Source organism: Podospora pseudoanserina, chromosome 1, assembly GCF_035222485.1.
Source record: "Podospora pseudoanserina strain CBS 124.78 chromosome 1, whole genome shotgun sequence".
Classification (NCBI taxonomy): Eukaryota; Fungi; Ascomycota; class Sordariomycetes; order Sordariales; family Podosporaceae; genus Podospora; species Podospora pseudoanserina.
The window spans coordinates 1,745,048-1,767,257 of record NC_085920.1 but is presented as its reverse complement, the minus strand read 5'-3'; the positions used below and the strand labels follow the sequence as shown (position 1 = coordinate 1,767,257).

At 52.8% G+C, this 22,210-nt stretch overlaps 10 protein-coding genes across 10 annotated transcripts; 3 read left to right on the top strand and 7 right to left on the bottom strand.

Annotated features, from left to right (window-relative positions):
- Positions 1 to 575: 575 nt before the first annotated feature.
- On the bottom strand, positions 576 to 2,391 carry QC764_104990 (uncharacterized protein; the record flags this gene model as incomplete). The annotated part of the gene is made up of 3 exons (XM_062941736.1): positions 1,501 to 2,391; positions 845 to 1,449; positions 576 to 764 (listed from the first exon to the last, which is right to left on the bottom strand). The coding sequence occupies exons 2-3, from the start codon at positions 1,301 to 1,303 to the stop codon at positions 576 to 578; spliced, it is 648 nt and encodes a 215-aa protein (XP_062804621.1). The 5' UTR covers positions 1,304 to 1,449; positions 1,501 to 2,391.
- Positions 2,392 to 2,963: 572 nt separating this feature from the next.
- Positions 2,964 to 5,241, bottom strand: QC764_0006040 (uncharacterized protein; the record flags this gene model as incomplete). The annotated part of the gene is made up of 3 exons (XM_062939789.1): positions 2,964 to 3,861; positions 3,922 to 5,101; positions 5,165 to 5,241. The coding sequence occupies 2 exons, from the start codon at positions 5,239 to 5,241 to the stop codon at positions 4,801 to 4,803; spliced, it is 378 nt and encodes a 125-aa protein (XP_062804620.1). The 3' UTR covers positions 2,964 to 3,861; positions 3,922 to 4,800.
- Positions 5,242 to 5,507: 266 nt separating this feature from the next.
- QC764_104960 (uncharacterized protein) lies at positions 5,508 to 7,045 on the bottom strand (the record flags this gene model as incomplete). The annotated part of the gene is made up of 2 exons (XM_062941735.1): positions 5,904 to 7,045; positions 5,508 to 5,836 (listed from the first exon to the last, which is right to left on the bottom strand). The coding sequence occupies exons 1-2, from the start codon at positions 6,349 to 6,351 to the stop codon at positions 5,508 to 5,510; spliced, it is 777 nt and encodes a 258-aa protein (XP_062804619.1). The 5' UTR covers positions 6,352 to 7,045.
- Positions 7,046 to 7,340: 295 nt separating this feature from the next.
- Positions 7,341 to 8,366, top strand: QC764_104950 (uncharacterized protein; the record flags this gene model as incomplete). Its single annotated transcript, XM_062941734.1, has 2 exons — positions 7,341 to 7,806; positions 7,870 to 8,366. The coding sequence occupies exons 1-2, from the start codon at positions 7,395 to 7,397 to the stop codon at positions 8,364 to 8,366; spliced, it is 909 nt and encodes a 302-aa protein (XP_062804618.1). The 5' UTR covers positions 7,341 to 7,394.
- A 571-nt stretch (positions 8,367 to 8,937) lies between these two features.
- Positions 8,938 to 10,962, top strand: QC764_104940 (uncharacterized protein; the record flags this gene model as incomplete). Its single annotated transcript, XM_062941733.1, has 1 exon — positions 8,938 to 10,962. The coding sequence occupies one exon, from the start codon at positions 8,938 to 8,940 to the stop codon at positions 10,960 to 10,962; it is 2,025 nt and encodes a 674-aa protein (XP_062804617.1).
- An 822-nt stretch (positions 10,963 to 11,784) lies between these two features.
- On the bottom strand, positions 11,785 to 12,835 carry QC764_104935 (uncharacterized protein; the record flags this gene model as incomplete). Its single annotated transcript, XM_062941732.1, has 2 exons — positions 11,785 to 12,600; positions 12,662 to 12,835. 2 exons carry the CDS (start codon positions 12,833 to 12,835, stop codon positions 11,785 to 11,787), a joined length of 990 nt encoding a protein of 329 aa, XP_062804616.1.
- Positions 12,836 to 13,413: 578 nt separating this feature from the next.
- ENT3 (Epsin-3, clathrin recruitment and traffic between the Golgi and endosome) lies at positions 13,414 to 15,959 on the bottom strand. Its single transcript, XM_062941731.1, has 3 exons — positions 15,708 to 15,959; positions 15,533 to 15,644; positions 13,414 to 15,473 (listed from the first exon to the last, which is right to left on the bottom strand). The coding sequence occupies exons 1-3, from the start codon at positions 15,787 to 15,789 to the stop codon at positions 14,126 to 14,128; spliced, it is 1,542 nt and encodes a 513-aa protein (XP_062804615.1). The 5' UTR covers positions 15,790 to 15,959; the 3' UTR covers positions 13,414 to 14,125.
- Positions 15,960 to 16,152: 193 nt separating this feature from the next.
- CSR1_1 (phosphatidylinositol transfer protein csr1) lies at positions 16,153 to 18,284 on the top strand. The gene is made up of 4 exons (XM_062941730.1): positions 16,153 to 17,311; positions 17,393 to 17,463; positions 17,541 to 17,817; positions 17,885 to 18,284. The coding sequence occupies exons 1-4, from the start codon at positions 17,139 to 17,141 to the stop codon at positions 18,075 to 18,077; spliced, it is 714 nt and encodes a 237-aa protein (XP_062804614.1). The 5' UTR covers positions 16,153 to 17,138; the 3' UTR covers positions 18,078 to 18,284.
- RPC34 (34-kDa subunit of RNA polymerase III (C)) lies at positions 18,257 to 20,184 on the bottom strand. The gene is made up of 2 exons (XM_062941729.1): positions 19,477 to 20,184; positions 18,257 to 19,409 (listed from the first exon to the last, which is right to left on the bottom strand). The coding sequence occupies exons 1-2, from the start codon at positions 19,737 to 19,739 to the stop codon at positions 18,461 to 18,463; spliced, it is 1,212 nt and encodes a 403-aa protein (XP_062804613.1). The 5' UTR covers positions 19,740 to 20,184; the 3' UTR covers positions 18,257 to 18,460.
- Positions 20,185 to 20,187: 3 nt separating this feature from the next.
- QC764_104890 (uncharacterized protein) lies at positions 20,188 to 22,192 on the bottom strand (the record flags this gene model as incomplete). Its single annotated transcript, XM_062941728.1, has 3 exons — positions 20,188 to 20,562; positions 20,615 to 21,392; positions 21,452 to 22,192. 3 exons carry the CDS (start codon positions 22,190 to 22,192, stop codon positions 20,372 to 20,374), a joined length of 1,710 nt encoding a protein of 569 aa, XP_062804612.1. The 3' UTR covers positions 20,188 to 20,371.
- Positions 22,193 to 22,210: the final 18 nt, after the last annotated feature.

The following is a 22,210-nucleotide window of genomic DNA, read 5'->3' as shown; positions in this document are numbered from 1 at the left end:
GAGTTTTCTTTCGTCAGATGGACACAGGTTCAACTGTATTATCTATGATTTTTGTTTTTGGCATGAGATGGACAGTTGAAAGAAATAGGTGGCATTCTCGGAGCAACGACAGCCGTGATTGCCCCTATGGGAATGACACTTGGTTGCCAAGAACGTCTTGGGGGATTGTAGCCGCCTTTCCGAACGTGATATAAGGTCATGCGTTGAGTGGGTGCGTTGTTAGCGGACAATGCGGAGGAATGTGCGGGGTATGCGGAGAATCAGGGGCCGGGGTATCCTGCGGCGGGCGTGGGTAGACGAAGATTGGAGAAGACGGGGCCGCCAAGGAGTTGCCTGTTTGGGAAGTTTTGGTGTAAGTGCCTGTGAACTACATCGACAGTGCGAGTTTGGGCAAATGACACGACACCAAGGGGAGGATGGAACGCAGTAAAAAGTCTTCCATTTGGGTGGCCAGCTGATTTGGTGATCTCAAACATCTGTGCCATGATCTGGCTGCAATTTGGCCCCCCAAAAAAGTCCCGATACCGTCGCTCATCCTCCTCTGCTCCGTAACACGGTCTCTCTCGCCCCGGAATTCAGCACCTGTCAGCGTTGAGGATGACGTTGAAATTCCCCGGGTAGAACGCCTGACCCGCGCTCTGCCAGGCGCCATCATCTGAGTCCACACACTTCCCCTTGTTGCCCCAGAAGCTCCCAAAGGCCCCGTTCATGTATTCGGCCCCCGCGGAGATGTTGATCCATCTCACAGTCTTTGAAAAGTCGTTCTAGAACATGATGCATACTGTGGTCAGTAACTGGCAGGATAAGGTATACAAGAGTAGACCTGTCAAAGGTACAGACTCACATCATTGCACCACCAGATGGCGGAGTCGTAACTGCAGCTGACTCTGCCACAGTTGCCAGGTCCAGGGCCGTTGGTAGGCATAGGGTAAATGGGAAGTTGCCAGAGGTAGTCGATTCCTCTCGCAATGGCCGACCATGAGCAACCCTTCCATCTGCCCCAGCAGTTGAAACTCTCGGGGATGATGTTGCGGTCGGAGTCATCATAGACAAAGTGACGCTGACTGGGCAGCTTGAACAAAGACTGGTTCCAACCGGGGTATAAAGCTTCCATGTGGGCAACGGCATGCTCAATGGTACCGATGATGGGCACAGTCTCGCTGGTGGCGTTACCGGGGTAGATGGGCAGGTCGAACTGGATGTCGACGACTCCGTAGCCGGGGATAGGGGCCTGCGAGGCCTGGGCAGTCTGGGCCAGGACGGCCAGGGCGGCAGCGATGGTCAGAATGGTCTTGGAAAGCATGATGACGATGTTGATCGGAATAAGAAAGCGCGTCTGGTTGTTGGATCGCCGCCGGTCGGTGTTGACGATTGTGTGGGCGGTTGTGTTGGTTGTTTAAGGCAAGCTGGGGAATTGGAGTTGATGTGCACTGGAGACCTCGTTTATACCTGGTAGAAAGGTAGTTGCCGTTCGGTGGTTCTTTCCGTCGAGAAACCTACCCTGAGACCTGGCTTTGCCAACATCCCCACCTCTCTTCTTCAAGGGACCAGGGGTGCACTCTTCAATGCCGCTTCTTGTATGCTCCTTCCTCAACACAATCCCGTCAATTCAGGGACATTCATTCGTCCGAAGCTTTTACTGGTGCCCGAGATTGACTTCAGACGAAGAGCTGCCTGTCGCACGATGTGGGTAATGGCTGAGTGCTCCTTCCTGCCTTTGCCGCTCCCCACCTGTTTTGGTCTTCGATTCTGGCAACAGTCGGCCAGGATGTAGGTGCTGAGGCCGCCGACCTGGCTGCTCTTGCCCGTTCCTTCTTTGATGGAGCGGCTGTTACGTTGGGCTCCCGAGTTCATCTGAAGATAAAGAGCTCTCGGCTCTTTAGAAAGACCCAGAAGGCAACTGCGCAAAAAGGGTAGTGGAGGCCCAAGGTGGACGCCAATCGGCCAGCTTCGGATCCTGAAGCCGAATCTGCCTGTTGTGGTTTCGTCGTCCGCTGTTACCAGCCAGACAAACAGAGGCAGGAGTCTGTCCTCAGGCAGGTGGTCTTGAATCAAGAACCAAGTGTTGCTTCTATGACCAAATGTCGGCCAATAGACGCGAGCCTGGCAGCGACTCCCACCCCAGACTTTGCCAACTTGCGAGGGTTGATTTGAGAATATTTGGATGAAAATACGGTCCACTCGGTCCCTCATCGCGTCTGGGACACTCCAGCAGTGTGAAGTCGCGCGCACCATGGCTGACGATTAAATCGTCGATTTTTTTGATTTTTTCATCGGGTAACTTAGATAACGCTGGGTGACCAATCCTGGAGAAGTGTAGTTTTCTCACAAGGTGAGGCGTGCTTTCCCCCCGAATCCAGGCATACCACGCCAGAAGAGGACCCCGATTTGGCGTTCCAATCGTACCATCCACGTCTCCAGTTCCCTTAGGGTCCGCCCTGATTTCAAGAGCAGTTTGAGCCCGTCGAAGTCCAGATTTGAGGCTGCTATTTGTATTGGTTCCACGGTGTATCCTTGTGCCATCGACTTTGCTCCGAGTTGCAGTAGAAACTGCAACACGTTGCCTGCATCGCAAGGTTCATTCTGTTGATTTGTGGTGCGTAAACAGGATTATGGTCATATCTGCCAATGTATAACACCATGATAACGGATAGGTCAAAACTCCCGAGGCACCTTTCAAGGCAATTCCTTAGCCCGATGTGCGTTACCGGTCGAAGTGAGGGATATGGGCATAGTACTGCAAGATGGAGCCCTTTAAGTGGAACGGTATAACTCGTGGTACGTTTAACTCGTCAAAGATCCAGTCCTCGAACCATGACCGGTGGAATATGTCAGCAATGGAGCTGATCTCTATTTCATAGGTTAACAAATCGTCCACTGTACCAAGGTCGAGTGTGATGACTTCCGTTTCTGTATATTTAAACACGGGGTGCGCTTGGATCCTGTGGGTCAACTTTTGGGCTTGTGGATTTAATAGGTGGGATTGCCAAACGGTATTCCGGAATTGCTCAAAGGTTGCAATGTTGTAAAGGTTATAGATATGGGTTAGTTCTGCCAGAAGTGAGATAGCCTTCATGACTGGCGCAAAACGGTCTTCTGATGGATCAAACAGCCTCATTGCGAGCTCAAAAGATTCTGGACACATGAGAGGCCGGTGTAGAAAGCGCATATGAAGAGCGAACTCGATGATACAGAACCAGTCAAAGCTGCTGTAGACCTCTGCCAGGATTTCATGCTGCTTCTTGTGGCGCCACTCCTGCATTTGATATCCAGCTAGGTCACCCTCTCGTAGCCGCAATATCTTGGAAAATACTATCCGTGAGAGTTCGTCGCGAATGTGATGCCTTTCAAGAGCATACCAGCAGGTGTGTGTTCCGAGCCGTTTTGAAATTTTGGGAGAGTCCAAAAAACTCAAACACGATGTAATGTGCGAAGGAGTCTGTCAGCAGTCTGACCGGTGGTCTTTTTCCTGGAGAAAATTCCCCAAACTTTGTGTGCCTCTCCTCCATGGATATCGTAATAAGGCATCCGCAGAACTTACGAAGTTCTTCATCAACAGCATAAGCAAGACTGTCATTGAGCCCATTTAGTCCCAGAGACTCCTGTATGACACAAAGCAGTACTGAGCACGAAATATTGCTTTGCTCTTGAGTTCCTGTAAACGTATGCTGCTGTTGATGCCTGCGGATCCACATGAAGGTGTAGCGAACAGTATCTTGGGCCTCTTCAGGGGTCTGGCGGAAGATGCGCTCATATGTTTCATCGAGAGTACGGGGTAAATTCGCCAGCGCTATGGTGACAACGTTGATATCAGGCTTCAAGCGTTGCAAAGCATCAAATTGACATACGACCCATCGGGACCTAGGGGACGGAGAGGTCAGTAAATATGCCCCCGACCAGAGCATTGACGCATCTTCATACATTCCCTTCGCCTTGCTACACAAAACAGTGTGAACCTTTGACTGAATTGAGGACGGCTATTGCTGAAGTTTTGGGTGTTGCGCAAGTTGAGACTGAACGTATATTTGGATATCTTCATCCACTAAACCGGTCGACATAGATAGGGAGGTTGAGAATGATGACATTACAGTCTCAATGTCGATGTATTCGCGACTTGTTACCAGAAGCTGTATGTGGTCGAGTCTTTGATCCGTCGACAGGTCGCGCACAACCTTCAAGAGGTTACCCCGAGGCATGCTTTCGTCCACTGCATCTAGCAGCACGTACACCCTATCAAAACTCTGAACAGTTTCTTCCAAATCCTGCAACAAATCATGAGGAGGTGGGCGTTCTACCTTCTTCCACAGTGCAATGACTGATCTACCGACAAAGCTTGGTTAAAATCCAGATCAGAAAGGGGTATCGCTTCGTCCTGTTCGTGGCCAAAATAGCAATAATAATACGTGCATGCGTATTGTTGGTCTCGTTGATCCGGGCTCTCAGTAAGACCTCTGACTGTTTTGATCCAGCGGGACGCAAAGATTGTTTTTCCAGCTCCTGGGATTCCGTGGATCCCAAGGCAAGGTGAATCTCCCTCCATCCACGCTTTCCACTCGGAAGATCTGAAGACCCACTCACCGGTGCCAGGTTCATACAGTTTCACAAGCTTGCCGTGAATCGATGAAGGGTTTGTGGACCAGGATAAGAAGTGGCGGTATATCTCCCTGACCTGGAGGTCTTGCGCGAGATGACAAATCTGTATCTGCAAAACACCAACGCCTGGTCAACCTACCGGTCAGATTTGCAGAAATATCATCAACCTTCTTTCTGATGACTTTCACATCTTGTCTGGGTGTGCTGTCAGTAATACTCGAAATGGACGCATAGCAACCGTACATACGCCGTATCCGTTGTTAGAGCTAGCAATATTGTGCCCTTGTGCTGTTTAATTTCATCAAGCAACTTGGTCGCCTTCCCCTCCTTGAACGGCCACGCCAAAGACGACAGGACAGTCTTGGCCTTCGAATACTTTGCACCGGTTGCTGTTGGACCAGAGCTTTGGTAGGGAGGTAGAAGCCGCTCCAAATCCATCATCGCCTTCTGGCAGCTCTCAAGGGGCCCATCTGAGGCTGCCAGTGTTTCAAGGGCACTAAATTCATCGCTGAAATCGATGAGAAACTTCAGGATTTCCAACACAGAACGAAGAGTTGATATTTCGACATACGCTTTGCACGCTCGTATGACTTTGTCGGCGATCTGGATGATGGCGATGATGCTTGCAGCACCACTAACTGGATCCATTTTACCTCATTCAGAAAAGGCTTGGGTGGAAAAGAGTCGGATAGACAGCCAAAAGGAACCCCGATGCTGATCTTGGTCCGGTTGATTTAACGGGAACTCGTGGAGGACGGACGGTTGCCTTCTAGTCTTGAGCAAGGCCTGCGCAAGCGGCGCGCCACGTATCATAGGCCTCCTGCATCGGACAAAAGTACTGGGGAACCATGTTGGTAATGCTCTGCAAGGTAGGTAGACAATGTTATACTGTGACCCGCCCCCGTTCATCCACATCATGCAGCACTACCTCTACGCTTGACAGGCCGCCTCATGATAACAGACCGCATCACACCCTCGGGTACTGGCCCGGCAAGTGCTACAGCGTTGTTCTCCCCCCAGTACCGACCCTCTTCTTTGGTGACGCCCCATGTTTCCTTGACCTTCATGTCCAAAACGTCCACATCTTCGAACCCAAACTTCCGGTAAACGGCATATCCAACAGGAGAAGACTCGAGCCTGGTGGGAAGCCTAAGGCTGTCGGCAAGATCGGTTCCCCACTTCACAAGGGCCGATCCGGCGCCCAGTCGCTGTCGGTCCGGGCTGCAAGCAAGGATACCGAGGACTGCGGGGTAAGTATTCAGCAACTCAACTTCAAAGACACGGTTCGACAGGATTGAGTGAAGCCTTACACAAAGCTGCTTCGCCCTTCGCGTGGTCCCTCTGCTTCCTGTTCAACTCTCCAATAAAAGCATTGATCACGGAAAGATCAGCGCCCTCGCCAAAGTTCTCGACAGTGGGCACATAGTCCTCCGACATCCACTGTTCTTCCGTCCGAGGGTTTCGGTGAAGAACCCACTTGGAGAAAGCAACCACTTCACCAGGCCCATCAGGGCCCTCGGGAAAGTATTCAGCAACGTTTAAGATAGTCTCTCCATTCTTCGCTAGCTCTTCATCTGATTGGGGTCTGGGAAAAACCCGCTCCCCGAACCTTTTCCGCGAGGCTTCTGTGGCACCACCCGGATGCATGAGCTGGTTCATAACATCATCGTCAAAGGCTTCGTAGTGGATTCGGACAATGGCATCAGTATCGGCCAGTTCGGCTTTGCGGACTCGAATGAAGGGTTTGGTGGAAGCCATCTTGGTGAATCAGGGCGCGTTGCAGTGTTGGTGGATGTGGGCAGAGATGCTCGTTCCACGACCGAAGTCGAAGGCCCAAGGCTATAAAGCTATCCCCGACTGGGGGTCGCTGCGGCACCATTGCTCGAGTGCAAGCATTCTGCGGCTCCCAACGCGACAACCTTCTCCACTCGTACTCGGCGCGAGTCACGGCTAAAACTCGGAGTGGAGTGTGTAAGAGCTCCGGCCAGCTGGATCAGGTTGACCGGGTCGCGATCACACGCTCCGGGTTCTCCGGCCGATCTCGACGACATCCGTTCGGTGTGTATATTCAGGTGCCGGATACGTAAGCATCGTGGCTTTCGGATCGATCAATACCAGCTAAGCCAATCGCGGCAAAAGGCTCAGTAGACACATGTAAACTTGAACAGCCTGATCTAACCACATGTGCTCAGACAGGAAGGTGGGCTTCCGATTGCCGGTTCGGATTTGGTTGTCCGGTCGTTTTGGGTCGCCGTGGCCACCACAAAGCTGTCCATGTAGCAATGATTCGAAGAATCAGGAGAGGTGCTGAAGTACCAGTTATTGGATATTTCCATGTTGTAAGTAATTCTCCAGGTCCGGCTGGTGATGGTCTGGCCCTCACGTCGTGGGCAGGAAACAGAGACTGCAACGGTACAATAAGGTCTTTAAAAGCAACAGAATCGCCCTTGCTCATAATCAAAGCCCATTTGAAACATGCTCAAGGACTATTTAAATATCTTTGAAGGCCTGTTCATGGTCTCGAACAGCAGCAGTCTCCATTCTTTGTCCATAATGCCGCTCTGAAGGTTGACCGAGACAAGACGCGCCTAGCCCATGTCGGGAGGACGGGAACAAGCGCGACCAGGGGCAAGAGGGAGGGTCCGGCAGCGGATGGGATCCAATCAACACCCGCGTTTTATCAGCAGATGCCCCACTAGAGCTTCTGGAAAGCTCGGGCTCGCAACCTCGATGGCTACCGCAGAGAGGCTAGACTTTGGATTCCATCGTACGACTGCACATTGCTTGTCATCTCCTCCAAAATGGCGAGCCCGAGAGTAACTCTGTTTCTCTCTATTCCGTTCATGATTATTGGCTTTCTGCTGAGCCGCTCACCGTCCATGATGACCTCTGTTTCCCCCTCCAAACCTTGGGCTGATGGGCCCATGAAGCTCATCACTACGCCCCAGTTCCAGACCAAGAAGACTGATATCTTCACATCGGGAGCCACCCATATGGCTTTGCTCCATAACTCCATCCTCCGCGGCTACAATTCCATCTACCACCAGGCTCCGCTGCTGCTCGACCAGGACAAGGCCGACTTCATCGGCTATGCCCTCGCTTGGTATCGCTTCGTGAAGTCACACCACGATGATGAAGAGGCATCTCTCTTCACCAAGGTGGAGGAGCTGCTGCAGGACAAGACGGTGTTTGAGGAGACTCATCACGAGCACGGTATGCTCCTGTAGTCAACTGTCGCTCTTCTCCCACTCAACTAACCAATCTGTCCTTCTACAGAATCTTTCCTTGCCGGCCTAGCTGAGTTTGAGAAGTACCTCTCCGGCCTCCAATCTCCCACCGACTTCTCCGCCGACGAGCTTTTGCAAATCATGAGCACATTCCAAGAGCCTTTCGAGAAACATTTCCACAGCGAGATATCCACCATTGCCAAGTTCTCCGAGCACCCCAATGCGCCGAAGGAGGGCACCCCCGAGAACACTGCCGCGGCGGCTACATTCAAGGCATGGGGCAAGAGCACTGTTACCAAGGCCGGCATGACGGATGTCGTGCCCTTCTTCCTCCTCAACTTGGACCATACGGTCGAGGATGGGATGTGGGCCCACTGGCCTCCCATGCCGGCACCGATCAAATGGGGCTTGATCAACATCGCGGGGGCTTTCCACTCGGGGTGGTGGAAGTTTGCGTCTTGTGATGCGAATGGTCAACCGCAAGAGCTGTGGGCTTATCGTGCTGCGGCTATCAAGTCACAAAAGGAGGAGCAGGCCAGGGCTTAGGAGGTGTATTTCGGTAAGTACATGACATATGTAATGAGCCATGACCGTCGTTTTTGGTTGGAGTTTTTGTTATTCTGTACCGGTCACGATCTCATGTTTGGATCAGAGCCTTATGGGCATCAATTACAGAACAGTTCATCGTTTATACCAGGCATCAGACCCATCAAGCCAGTGTTTTTCGCAAAGTCAGTGGCAGGAGGAGGGGGGGGCGTGCGGGTAGTAGGGCGAGGACGGCGAATAGCACATCCTGGGGTTTTAGGTGTGTTATAGGGTTAGGGTTATAGACTTGGTGCTAATTCTTCTGTGCTGTACATCTTTTTTATTGCTCCGTTGCATTTGGATAAGGCCTTGAAAGATAGTCGAGGGCATTTGCACTAGGTATCTGATCTTTCAAGGCCTTTATTGAACGCTGCAGTCTCCGTCATTCTGTTCAAGACATGCAAGTGTACGCGGCGGCAAGGCCAGCTGACAAATCTCACCTCCCGAGCCAACAACGACAGCTCGTCTGACTTTCAAACCTCTCTTCCCAACCGTTCAAACTGTTTGGCTAGATTTCCACAAAAGCAACAAAATGACAGCCCGAACGAGATCCTCCGAGGGGTGTTGGACCTGCCGACTCCGCCGCAAAAAGTGCGACGAAACCAGGCCGGTGTGCGAGGGCTGCAGCACGCTGGGGATCGACTGCTTGTACAGCGAGGAAAAGCCACAGTGGATGGACGGCGGGGATTGGCAAAAGGCAAGAGGGGAGTGGGTGAAGCAGGAGATCAAGAGGGTTGCTGCCCAGAGGAGGGAGAAGAGGTACATCAAGGATTTGGAGGCCGGTGTTGGGGGGATAGGGTTGGATATGGGAAGGGTTGAGGTTGGCGTCATCACGACGGGGACACTGCAGCTACTATCTGGTGTTAGTGTTGGTGGTGGTGATGGTGGCGACACTGTTGGGGGGGTGACAATACTACCAGATGGCGAGAAGGGTAGCGGGATGGGCGTTGAAACTGACAATATCCCAACCGGCGCCATATCAACCGACACCACCGCCATTGCGACACCTTGCTCCTCCTCTAGTCCCTCACCTTCAAATATCCCGCCCCGTCATCAACAAACTGACAGCGCTGACCCAGATGGAGAAGACCACACCGGCATCCCCGCCTCCGAGCGCGACGCCCACAGAACAATGTTCTACCTCGACTACGTCTTCCCCTTCCTCTTCCCTTTCTACCGCCCTACCCTCCTCGACTTTGGTCGCGGCTGGTTGCTCGTCCTGCTACAGCGCAACCAAGCCCTCTTCCATGTCGCGCAGACAATGGCGGGGTACTTTTACGGTATCATCCTCTCCAGTGAAGACAACAAAGACGACGTCCCCGAGCTGTGCAAGAGCCATAATTTTGACGCCATCCAACGGGAGCAGGAGTTGGGGCTGCAGTGGTTAAGAAGGGCGATTCAGGGGGTCGTCGACAAAGGTGTGGAAGGGCATCTCAAGGAGGCGAGCGAGGTGGTGGCCTGTATTGTTCAGCTACTGACCAGCGAGGTCGCGGTGGGGAATGGATGGAATTGGAGGGTGCATCTTGATGCGGCGGCGCAGTTGTGGGGTGAGACGTGGAGGTTTCATGGGATGGGAAAGGTTGATTTGGGAGGGGAGGAGGGTGAGAGGGAGGTGGTGTGTTTTATGATGTTGCTTTTACAGCTGGGCACGAATCCAAAGAGCTTTACCCCGATGGGGCAGCCTTGGGGCACGGGGCAGGCCACGTTGCGGTTTTTTAGCGCGCAGTTGTTGTTTTTGGATGTGGTGGGGAGTACGGCTTTGGGTGAGGGGCCGAGGTTGCAGAGGTGGCATGGGCATTTGTTGGATACTATCGGGAGGGAGGAGTTGGAACGGATTGTGGGGGTGAAGGTGAAGGAGAAGGAGATGGACTTGCCGCATTTGAAGTTGGTGGAGTTTATTGGGTTGGAGAATTGGGTTGTGGTGGCTGTTGGGCAGGTTGCTGCGCTGGATGGGTATAAGAAGGAGAGGAAGAGGATGGGGGCGTTGTCAGTGACGGAATTGGTCGAACGGGCGAGGGTGATTCAGAGGAGGATTCGGGATGGGTTGGCGGGATTGGGAGAGCCGGAGGTTAAACATGCTTGCCCATCCAGCGGGCCTGTGCCGAAAGACCATCCGCTGTTGCATTTCACGGCACAGGGCATGATTTCACCTCAATCTATGCACAGTACTGCTGTACATACGAGAATCTGGGCTCAGGCAACGTTGACATATCTCCAAGTGGTCATTTCTGGGTGGCAGCCAGCAAGTCAAGAGATACACCACTCGGTCACAGAGACTCTTAATCTGATGCTTTATTGCGTTCCAGCACCAGCCTGTCTCAGAGTATTGGTTTGGCCATTCACTGTTACCGGATGTCTGGCTGCTCCAGAACAGGAGCAAATATTCCGGGATATGGTCGCCGCCATGGGGTGCTTGAGGAATTTTGGCACCATCAAAGAGGGACTGGCCATCATGGAGCACGTATGGGCAAACCGGGCCCAGATCGAGCAAAATGCAGACCAGTGGGATATCGCCGCATGTTTGAGTTGTCTGGGTCAGCCTTCGCTCCTGATCTGACAGTTTTGTTTGATGAACAAGCTTGAACAAAAGAACAATTGGGTATTATATCTATCATACCAATGTACCAACCAGTACTTCGCCCCTACTTTTACAGTCAAACTCTTTGTGCCCGGTAACCAACCCATCACATATGGCCAGCTATATATACACACCCATCCAACATGTTTACACAACATTCCCCGGATCAAACTCACCCCTCGACCGCCCAATCACACTCGCCAACGGCCCCCACCACCCACTCTCCTCCTTTTTCTTCCTCCCCTTCACTTCCTGGCCAAGCACCAACGGCGACGGCAGCAAACTCTCATGAACCACACTATCACTACTCGGCACACCCTCCAAAGGAGCCATGCCCTGCACGACACTCCTCCCCGTCTTCTTCTTCTCTCTCAGCTTCCTCTCCCTCGGATCAACTTTTGTACTAGGGCTATAAGTAGTCTTGGGCAACAACAAGGGCGCCTGATCCTCCCTCTCCCCTTCCTTTCCCAACAATCCACCGCCCCCGAAAGCAGGTGAAAACGACGACGACTCCGACAGAGAGGACGACAACGCAATGGGAATCATCCCTGCTCCTAGACTGAGACTGCTCTCTGCCGTGTCGGCTCTTGCTCGTCTTGTGTTATTCGGTGTCGTAGGTGGAGGTTGGAGGTGTCCCGCCGATGACTTCTTTCCCGCTGTTGAGGGAAAGGGCCAGCCGGGTGTTCTCCTCCCTCCGTTGACGTCTTCAATTATAACGGTCTGTTCTTTTGCTTTTGGGAGGTGGGTCGGCGTGATTATTGTTGGGTTTTGGGGGAGTGGGGTGGCAGGCGCCCCGAGTCCCTACTGGGGGTTACCCGGTAGACCTCGCTGTCGAGAGCGGGGGCGGGTGGAGGGGGAGGTGGGAGTCGCTCCGGTGGTGCGGTAGGCACGGTAGGCTTTGGCGAGGTCGGAGGGGCGGTTGGGGAGGGTAGGGGAGTCGAGACGGTTGTTGCGGGGGCGGTATCCCCTTGTGTTGGAGCGGGGAATTTCGTCTTTGGTTTTGTATGGAAGGGTGGTGCTGCTGGCGGTGTTCCAGCTGTCGATTCTTTGACTTTCTGGGCGCCATTGGGACTTTTTCTCGTCGAGGTCGCGATCCCAGTCGCCGAAGCTGTCCCATTTGTTTTTGGGCTTGCGGCCAGTGGAATAATCCCTAGAGGGGTTGGAGATGATGGTGATGGGACGTTGGGTGAAGAAATCGGTGCCGGGGCGGTTGAGAGGGTCGGACGAATTTTCGTTAAAGTCGTATTCCTGTCGTTGAAGCTTGCGCTCGCGCAGTTGGAGTAGGAAGGAGGAAAGCGTGCTGAGGATGAACAGGGCAGAAAGGACGATGAGGGAGATCCAGATGGCGAGTACCCGGTAGCAGGCCTCTTTCCCGTTGGTGTTGGATGGGAATGTTGTTTGGCCGAATGAGGTATTGGGTGGCACGGTAATTGTGAAGGTGGTTGAAGGAGCGATGGCGGCGCATGACCTTTTGGTCACGGGCTGGGCCAGGAGTACTGTGACAGTTACAGCTGGAATAAGAAGGACGAAATCCAGAACTATAGTGGCGATATATGGGACGAATCGCCGACTGAAGCTCGTAATAGTGACTAGGGTGTAGAGTAGTGCTGTGCTGGTCTGGTCACTGTTGTCAGTCAAGTCTGAATAGATTAAGAGCCGAAGACACTCGTAGACATACCAAAGCCACTAATGCCACAATTGTTGGCGGCAGCCCAAGTCCTGCTTTGTTGAAAGCAACTATGAAGTTGACCGTGAACCCTACAACAAGCCCCGAAGCAACTATCGACAGAATCCGCACAACGAGAAAGAAGTAACCGAGAAAGCCCTGAGGCCGTAGCGATCTGGTGTCCATGATGGCTTAGACTGTCTCATAAACCTTGGCATGCCCTGCCTGGACGATGCCATGCAATAAAAAAGTAGAGTCAAAGAATGTCTTTTCTCAACCTCAAGTAGAGAAAAAGAAAGGTGAACTCGCAACAAGATCGGATTCGAAAGCGTTGGACAAACCGCCGTTGGCCACCGGGTACATGTATCAGAGCCAGAGGCGATAGTTGAGGGATTCCAGGGTCGACTACCCATAATCACAAAGAGCAACAGCAAGTCCAAATGAAGATGTATTCTTTAAGCTTCCCCGGTCCAGTCATCCGTGACAAGGCCTCATTGCAGCAGTTTCGCTGATCACACACCGCCCTTCAGATGTATTACCACCAGACCATCATAGTGATTCCCTTTCTGGGAAAGATTTTAGTCGTTCGAGTGTCCAAACCGTTCGATTTGACAGTTGGAGAAGGTGGAAGGAAGGAATGATCGACTTGGCGTTGTATCGAGCCTGACTCCAAACCTCTGAAGTCGATCACTTACAAGGCCCAGCCAGGCCACCGTCGGCGCTTGGGACGATTTTCCCAGTAGGGCAAATGGTGAGAACATGAGATGAAAAGAACCTGGGCCCCGAAGGATGCGGCCAGGAAACGTGGATCTGCGGGTGTAAGAATGCCAAGCCGGCCGCAAAACGGTGCCGGGGCCGGGAGGAAAGGGAACCGATGGTTGCGGACGGAGCTGGCAGTGAGTCATCCTCAAGTCTGGCTAAACCGAAGTAACTGTATGTTCCAGGACGAGTAACGGTCTTGGGGTCAATAATCGAGTAAGCAGCGGAATCTGTCAAGCTGAACTACACTACCTTAGGATGGGGTATCTGCTGGACTTGGCTATTTTGAGTAAGCATTAAACACAACAAAACACGTAGTAAACATGGTGCAGCTCAAGCACAGGCCGTCGGAGAGAAAAGACGGCGACATCGGCAAACTTCCGCATGCCGGATCAGCTTTCAGATGATGTTGTGTCGTAGAGTGATTGCCGCTGCGGAACACCTCGATCTCCGGGCCGATTGCTCGGCCGGGTTGGACAGCTGCCCCTGGCCAGCCCCTTTTGAGACCACATCCCCAGACAGCCACTCTTGGCAATATTGCTGGCACAACCACTCAGATGCATGCATAACGCTGAATATCAATTTTGGCACGCCATACTCCAAAAGCCATCTTCATGACTATCTTATCAAGACAGACCTTCTAGCCTCCCCAACTATCCCCGTGAAAAGCAGCGCAAATAATATCAGAAATTAGCATTGAAAGGACACAATCAGATCTCAGCCCAGCAAATCATCAAGACCATTGCCAAGCGGCTTGCTACCCGCAGGCTTAGCAGCAGCGGGAGAAGAGCTGGCCGCACCCCAGATGCCAGCACTGCTCTTCTCCTTTGCGAGCTGCCCAATTGTCGGCCCAGGCCCAGTGGGGGTACTCTTCTTGAGGCCTACACTGGCTTGAGACCAGAGAGAACCGAAAGCGTCACCTCCAGCTGCGGGTGCTGCTGGCTTGGAGCCACTGGTGACTGGCTTCAACCCGCCGAAGGAGGCAGGGGCAGCAGCAGGCTTTGCCACAGGTGCTGCTGGAGATGCCGCCTGAACCGAAGAAAAGTAGTTTGGTGTAGAGGCTTGGAACCCTGCTGGCTTCGCAGCAGGGGAGAGAGTAGTCGCAGACAAAGGCGTTGAGAAGGCCGAAAAGTTGCCGGAGGGCGTGGCGGTTGAGCTTGGCGGCGGAGAGATAGAAGACATGGCGACCATGCCGCTCAGGTTGGCTTGTTGGGGGGCAGAGACAGGCTGGGGAGCGGCGAACTGGGTCGCAGGGGCAGCAGCAACAGTCGGCACTGCCGATTGGAAATCGTCGAAGTCGTCGTCGTCATCATTGGTGAGTGCAGCGCTCGAAGCAGCCGGGGCACCAGCCAGGGGAGGGGTAGAGGTTGTCGCGGGCTCGTCGAACGAAAACAGATCGACCTCAGGGGCCTTCTTCTTCGCCGGTTCAGTGGTTTTCTTAACACCGACTCTTTCGGATGTGTCTCGCTTCACCCGTGGGGCGCTTGAAGACGAAGCACCACCAGCTGGCCGTTCATCCCCATCAAACTCGTCGTACTCCTCAAATTGTTCCCCGCGTGCTTGTGTTCGACCAAAATCGCTGCTTTCTTGTCCGCCGAAGCCTCCACCGTCCCCGTACACACCTCTAGCATCACCACCATAAGTCGAGCTGCTGCCACCACCGCCGCCCCCACTGTACCCGTCCGAGTTGCTCCCAAAGCCACCATATCGACTGCTGCTTCCCATTCCAGAGCCACCCTGCATGCCTACAAACTTGCCCTTGATCGCACGTGCCTTCTTGCGCTCCGACCGGATCCTGTCAACATCCCCAAGAAGCTCAGCAAGTTCCTTGGCGCGATGGCGAACGTTAACACCCTGGTCTTTGCCGTTTTGGTCAATGAAGTGAAACTGGCGAAGCATTTTGAGCAGAGTAATGTGGGAGCGAGCATCGTCGATAACGCGTTCGGAGCCGTGCTTGATCAGGTACTCGAGAAGTTGGAGGGCCTTGTAGATCTGACGCCACTCTTCGGCGGACTTTTCGGTAAAGCGGCGATAGATCATGGGCATAATCTCGTTCAGGGTTTGGCTGGAAGAGAATGGTGGTTAGATTGTGTCTTGGTATGTGTGGCCGGTAACACCACGTACTAGTTGAAAGTGCCATCCGCAATCTCCTGCATCTGAGTCGAGGATGCGCCCCAAGGTTCGTTATTTGTGGCCTCGCGCACCTTGGCCTCCATCTCGGTGAAGTTCATGACGGCTGTACAAGGAAGCATGGTTTAGCACATGTGGGAAGACCTGGAGTCGGGCGCATCAAGCCTACCATTCTGGACCTTGCGCACACCGGCCTTGACATCGTAAAGTGTCAGGTTGGTGACGGTCTGCCGGAGACTGTTCAAATCCATTGTGAAGAAGAATCCTGACGATTATCCAGCGTGAAATTGTTGAGTATCAGAGCGACAAGGCAATACTGTAGCTTTGCTTATGTCGGCGGACTTGGGAGTCGACCTGCTACTGTCGCATTCGATGTTGAACCGATATTGTGGAGTTAAGAGGACGGACACCTTGCGGTTTCCCAACCGCCGCAGCCAAGACACTTTGGGCTCTGGGAGTCTGGGCGCGGCATTGCTGAAAGCGGGTCTGAATAGCCATTGCAGCCTGAGGCATCAAGGCATCAAATGGACCTGCCCAGGTGGGTCTGTGCTCGGAAAAGCTTCAGAGAGTTTGCGCCAGTGGGAGAGCTCAAGAGAGAGAAATTTTGGAGTGCTTTCCATCACCATCGAACTTGTCCATTCCGTCACCGTCGTGCTTCAATTCGTCCAGCTCTCAGCTGTGTTATTCTTCTCTTTCTGTATTATAAGTAAAGTTCCACTCGGAAGGTGCGTGCCTCTCTTTCCTTCTTTCAGTCAGTCATTCCCGCCTACTATTTGGAGCTCGGCTGGGAGCTCAAGGATACAGCTTCCTCAACCTGGTGAGGTTGGGAGCTAGCCCCTGGACGGGTTACCATGTTCAAAGGGGGGAAGCAAACACAAGGTGTTTGGGTGATGATTGCACCTGCTTTCCATGTTTTCCAGTCTTAGGTTGTTGGCTTCACTTGTTGTTTCCGACATCCCACTTCCTCAAAAAAAGAAGATGGCACCATGTCAGCCGGCAGTGATGCTCTCACTGCTGCCAGTGGAGATGGGCTGAGCCAACTTCGATTCCAGTCCGTGGGACAAACAACGTGCTGCGCCAATTGGCGTGCAGCTCGGCCCGCATCTGGTTCCCCCTCCTCTGCAGGCTGGGGCAATTCGCGATCGCCACGGATCAGAGGGAGGGAGGATGGGCATGAGGGGGTCAGCAAAGAAGTGGGATGTTCAGTCTCGTTGTTCGGTGTCCCCCTTCCCGGTAGCCAAGCGGTTGCTTGAAGACAAGAATTGTCTCCCCCGTGTCTCTCTGTCACTGCCCTCATCGTCTCAACTCTTCCTCTTGCTACAAAAAGGCCATGGCTGTATACAGAGTTGGCTTCGTCCTGAACGTTCACCGTCATCTTGTTCGCCTCAAACCATGCCCCACGCCAGCGTTGCTGGGGGCCTGCTGTACTAGCTGCTGAGCAACCAGACGGTGAGGGGCGGCAAAGCATGACCCCCGCCATGGTTGGACAACACCACAACAGGCCCCTCCTTTCTCACGTGAAGTATACGTACCTGTTCAGGGATAGCTTTTTTTATTGGTCCATGTGGAGCACTAACCCAGTTTCTCGCCAGCCCGGAAAATGTTTCGACCCCTCCTACCCCGCGGTTGCTCTGCTCTTCCTCGACCTTCCTCCCTCTTTCACCAACTTCCCACTGCTCCATTCTCTTCCACCTTTTCGTCGTCTATCCAATCCAACATCAGAAACTCCGTTAGAGCTTTCTCAGTCTCATCAATCAACATGGCCCCTCAAGTGTAAGTCGCTGTCTTCCAGGGTCAACAGAGACAATGCCCCACCATCAGCTTGTGGAAGCTTTGCTAACGGTCCTACAATAGCTTCTTCAAGGTCTCTTGGTCTGGTCCCACCGGCTTCGATAGCCAGGGCCGCCCCAACAACGAGATCGCCGGTATGTAGCCATCCTTCCATCTATTCCATTGACGTTGTTCAACGCCTGGCAATCCCATGATACTGACAATCGCGTAGAGCAGGAGGGTACTATCAAGTTCAACCTCTACGACGACGTTGTCCCCATCACCACCCGTAACTTCCGTGAGCTCTGCACTGGCCAGAACGGCTTCGGCTACAAGGGCTCTTCCTTCCACCGCATCATCCCCGACTTCATGCTCCAGGGTGGTGACTTCACCCGTGGCAACGGTACCGGTGGCAAGTCCATCTACGGCGAGAAGTTTGCCGACGAGAACTTCCAGATCAAGCACACCCGCCCTGGTCTCCTCTCCATGGCCAACGCCGGCCCCAACACGTGAGTTATTAATCTGTCCGGAATTTCCCGGTTCAATTGATCACAAAGCTGACCTGAACCCTCGCAGCAACGGCTCCCAGTTCTTCATCACCACCGTGAAGACCTCTTGGCTCGATGGCCGTCACGTCGTCTTCGGCGAGGTTGCCGATGATGACTCCATGCACGTCGTCAAGCTCCTTGAGGCTACCGGCTCCGGCTCCGGTGCCATCAAGCCTGGTCTCAAGAAGCCCACCATTGAGGACTCCGGTGAGATCAACTAAATCAACTAAATCGATGGTTGATTTCGGAACGAAGGAGGGTGGTTCAGTGATATGGTTAGCATATTGTCTTGTGGACCTCTAGGAGGTTGGAGAATATAAAAGCACCACTTCATTGGCCTTCACATTGTTTCATCCATGAATTATCTTGCTGCCAGGTCGTTACCAACATCTGGGACTATGTTTGAATGAAGTAGATGGTAAACAATGCTTCCGCCCCCTGACAACGGAATTGCCAAAAATCGTGAGATGACAAAGTCGCGCTCTTCCGCCAGGCGGATCAGTTATATTTACAACTCAGTACCCGATTACTACACTACACTAACTCCATGCTTAAAAAAAAATATTTACGAGAATTTCATTAATTTGCCCATGCGTAGCTGACCTCATGGTGGAGCCGTTCCGTTGGCAGTAGCAACAGCAGGCTCTTTCAAGCCCAACCACTCCTGAAAGTAAACACACGTGCTCGGCGCAACTGGTCCACCCTCCTGGCACAGTTCAAACACCGGGCATTTACCGCACGGTGCCTCAGTCACTGCGCTGCTCAGCGGCGGAGGGCCTAACACGATATCCCCCGATTCTGGATGCGATTCTCGGTCCTGCTGCCGCTTGGCATACGATACCGTGTCCTGCTTTGTTGGCCGCACCACCCTGTACCCCTTACGATTGTGGACTTGGATCGGCTCAATCAGGCCGTCAAATACCAGCACGTCGACCAACGCCTGGATGTCCGCAACACCGAGCATAGCAGTGCTGACCTTTTGGTTGTGGATAAACTCTGTGATATCGTTGACGGTAGGGTATTTCTTATACCCGGCCGGCATGGGGAGGTACATTGGCTTGCCCTTTGGCGGTGGAGGGGCAGCCTTTGTCGCTGGAGCAGGGGCGGGTGTCGCGTCGTCGTTGGAGATGTCAGTCGCTGTTCTCTTGACACCTCTGGCATCCCCGGTAACTACGCCCTTCTTTGGTTGTCTTTGAGGGAGGACCGTGCCCCTGGAAAAGTATGCGCTGCGGGTCTTGATGTACTCGAAAATGATACCTTCGATGACTTTGATAAAGGCTTCGTCTAGCTCACCGTCTGTGAACCAAGGACCGCCGGTTGCGCGCTCGGAGGGTTTGAGGTCGGCTCTGATGTACATCTTCCGGTTGGGCATCTCGACGTTAGTCATGGATGAGATGAACCCTTTGGACTCGAGGAACTTGATGCAGGCCTTGAGGGTGGCATCTTGGATGTTGATTCGGAGTTTGATATGGCGGATCCAGACACCGTCTTGGCCGGCTTGGTCGATTTCGCCGTATACGAGCCTGGTCGGTTCGTCTGGAAGGGAGGTATACCTGGAGAACGAAGAGCAGTTAGCATTCAGGGTGGGATAGTGAGAAGATCTGAGAGAAGGAAACGTACTTCTTGGCATCCTCTCTGCTTCGCCATTTCCAACCCAGTTCTCCGCCCGGTAAATGAACACCAATGAGGAGCTTTTCATTGGTGAGCATCTGAATGACATCGACAAGTATCCTGACGTCGTTGTTGGGGATGACGCCCAAACCCTTGAGGTCGGCCTGGCTGAAGACACGGGTTTCGCTGCCATGTTCCCTGATAGTATCGTAAAGCTCATCTTTGAAGATCTGGAGCTTGGCCTGGTCGGCCTCGGAATTTGGCGCCGCCATTGAGGCGGGAGGACGCGGCAGACGGGCGCGCTCAATCAGGGTTCAGTGGTGGTGGTCGCGTGGAATGAAGAGATGGCTTTTGCGGACCTTGTTCAAACAGACGATGTTGAGATATTGGTAACAAACTATTGGTGACTGTTTGTGTCTCGATCTCGAATCAATGACAAAAAAAACGAGTGATATGGGGAGGTCTTCGAGGCTCGTTGCTAGTTTTGCTTCCAAAATAGTGATTCAGTGATGGCGTGGGCAGTTGGAGCTCTGTTGCGAAAGTGGTTGGCGACGAGAAATCGCAAAAAGTTGCCCCGCCATGCAGCCTTGTCAAGTGTCTGACCAATCGCGTGTGGATGATCACGCTTATCAGTGAATCCACTCGCCGGGAAGAGTGGGTCTCATCTTATCAGTCTGTCTTTTTCACATGCAGCCTTGCAAGGGGGGGGGTCCACCAACTCAACACCAGGAAAACATCACGAACATGGCGGTCGATCCAAACCATCACCACCTACACCCTGAACTCTTTTTATCTAATGACACATAAGTATCATCATGTTAAATTACTGACTGGTTCATAAATATCTTTGAAAAGGACTGCTTCATTCCCTCGAAATACCTAACATCGTCCTTCTGGTCATAAATTACAAGATAATCCTCCACTTTGCCTGGGCATATCTGATTCTAGCGCCAAATGGGATTAAAACCGCCATTCCTATTACAATAATAGCAACATATATTCCTGCTTGAGTTCCAAAGCATTCGACATAGCCAACCTCTTCAACCCATGGCACGATTCCGTAAAGAAATCCAAAAGCAACAATATTTTTGCTCCCTATACCATGGTTAGCCTCTTTCATCCGAATGCAAGTGAGTGAGAGACGTACCGTTGACAAGCATCAAAGCATCCGAGTTAACTGGCAGTAGACAATCTGACACATATGCCATCGTAATCGTGGGGACTGCTGTGAGCGCAAATGACACCATTCCGTAGCCGAAGAATAATGAGGTCCAATGGAGTGTTCTCTCGACTCCATACCCGAACAAGACGCAACCGGCTCCGGTAATCAGCAGCGGAAGTATGCAGAGATACAACCTATTCTCCGGTTCAAACACCCCATTGTTCTTCCTGCTTCTCCAGTCGCAAAACTTATCGACAAGCCAACCGCCTGCAAAGCTGCCAAGGAGATTCCCGATGAACCCGGGAATATTGATCAGCCCGTTAACCGTTGGTGACCACGAGTATGGCGGCGCCTGGAGCACAAACGAGTTGAGAATGTTGACAGCCACCGTCAACACCAATGACACTGCGTACCCGAGGAACGAGTAAATAACACACGGATACGCAAACATTGGCAGCGGCCTCAAGAACATCTTCCACAAGCTCGTGTCATCCTTTGGCGTCCCAGACCACAAACTCAACTCCTGAACCCAGCTCTTCTTCGGAACCGCGACTATTCCCTCCCTCTGCTGTCCCTGTTCACCGTCACCTCTCACCTTGCCCTTCTCCTGCCCGTTATCTTCGCTCTCCGACACTTGCTGCCCCCCCTCTCCGGTCACTTCAACCCTGTGATATCTCGTCTCAGGCACCATCAACACCACAGTCGCAAAGTTAATCCCAGTCAGCATAGCAGCAATCCACTTGTGCCACCTCCAACTCAACCCCTAATTACATCACAGTCAGCTCTTTGAACAACCCCCCTTTGATCAAGAAAAGCACTCACAGTAACAACAAACCCACAAACCAACGGGCCAACCGTATTCCCCCCACTAATAAAATTCATATAAACCCCCATCTTCCCCCCGCGCTCATGCACGAAAAACAAATCATTCACCATCGCCGCCCCCAACGCCTCGGTCGAGCTCCCCGCAAAAGCAGCAACGATATTACTCCATAGCAAACTCTCAAAACTCTTCGCCAAAGCCCCCCAGATGTAACTCGCGAAAAGTAACCCACAACTTAGCACAAACACGGGGCGTTTACCAAAGTAATTAGCCAGGGGGACCCAAAAAAAGTTAAAGAGGCCCAAGACGAGGATGGGCCAGAGGAGGAGGGCGGATGTTTCCGGGAGGGACTTTTCGAACTCGAGGGAGATGAGGTAAAAGGCGGAGGTTAGGCCGCCGATGCCAAAATTTGTGAGGAAGGTGAAGGTGCAGATGGAGAGGAAGGCGGTGCGTTTCTTTTGGGGGGGCCAGGATAAGGGGTCGTTTGGGTCAAGGGGAGAAGGGGTGGGGACTAGGATTGGGGAGTCTGAGGAAGAGGAGTGGATTGTTACTGTGCCTGAGGTGGCGTAGAGGGAGTGGAGGGTTGTGAAGGTTTGTTGTTTACGGGGGGTTGACATGGTTCTACCTGGTGCGGGTTGGGTTCGGGTAGAGGTGGATTTGGGGAGGGTGTGGAAGGATATATTTGCGCTGTTGGGAAAGATGGCGGAGAAAGAGAAGGGTGTGAAGGCGTAGAATGACATTGTTGTCCTGGCAGCTGC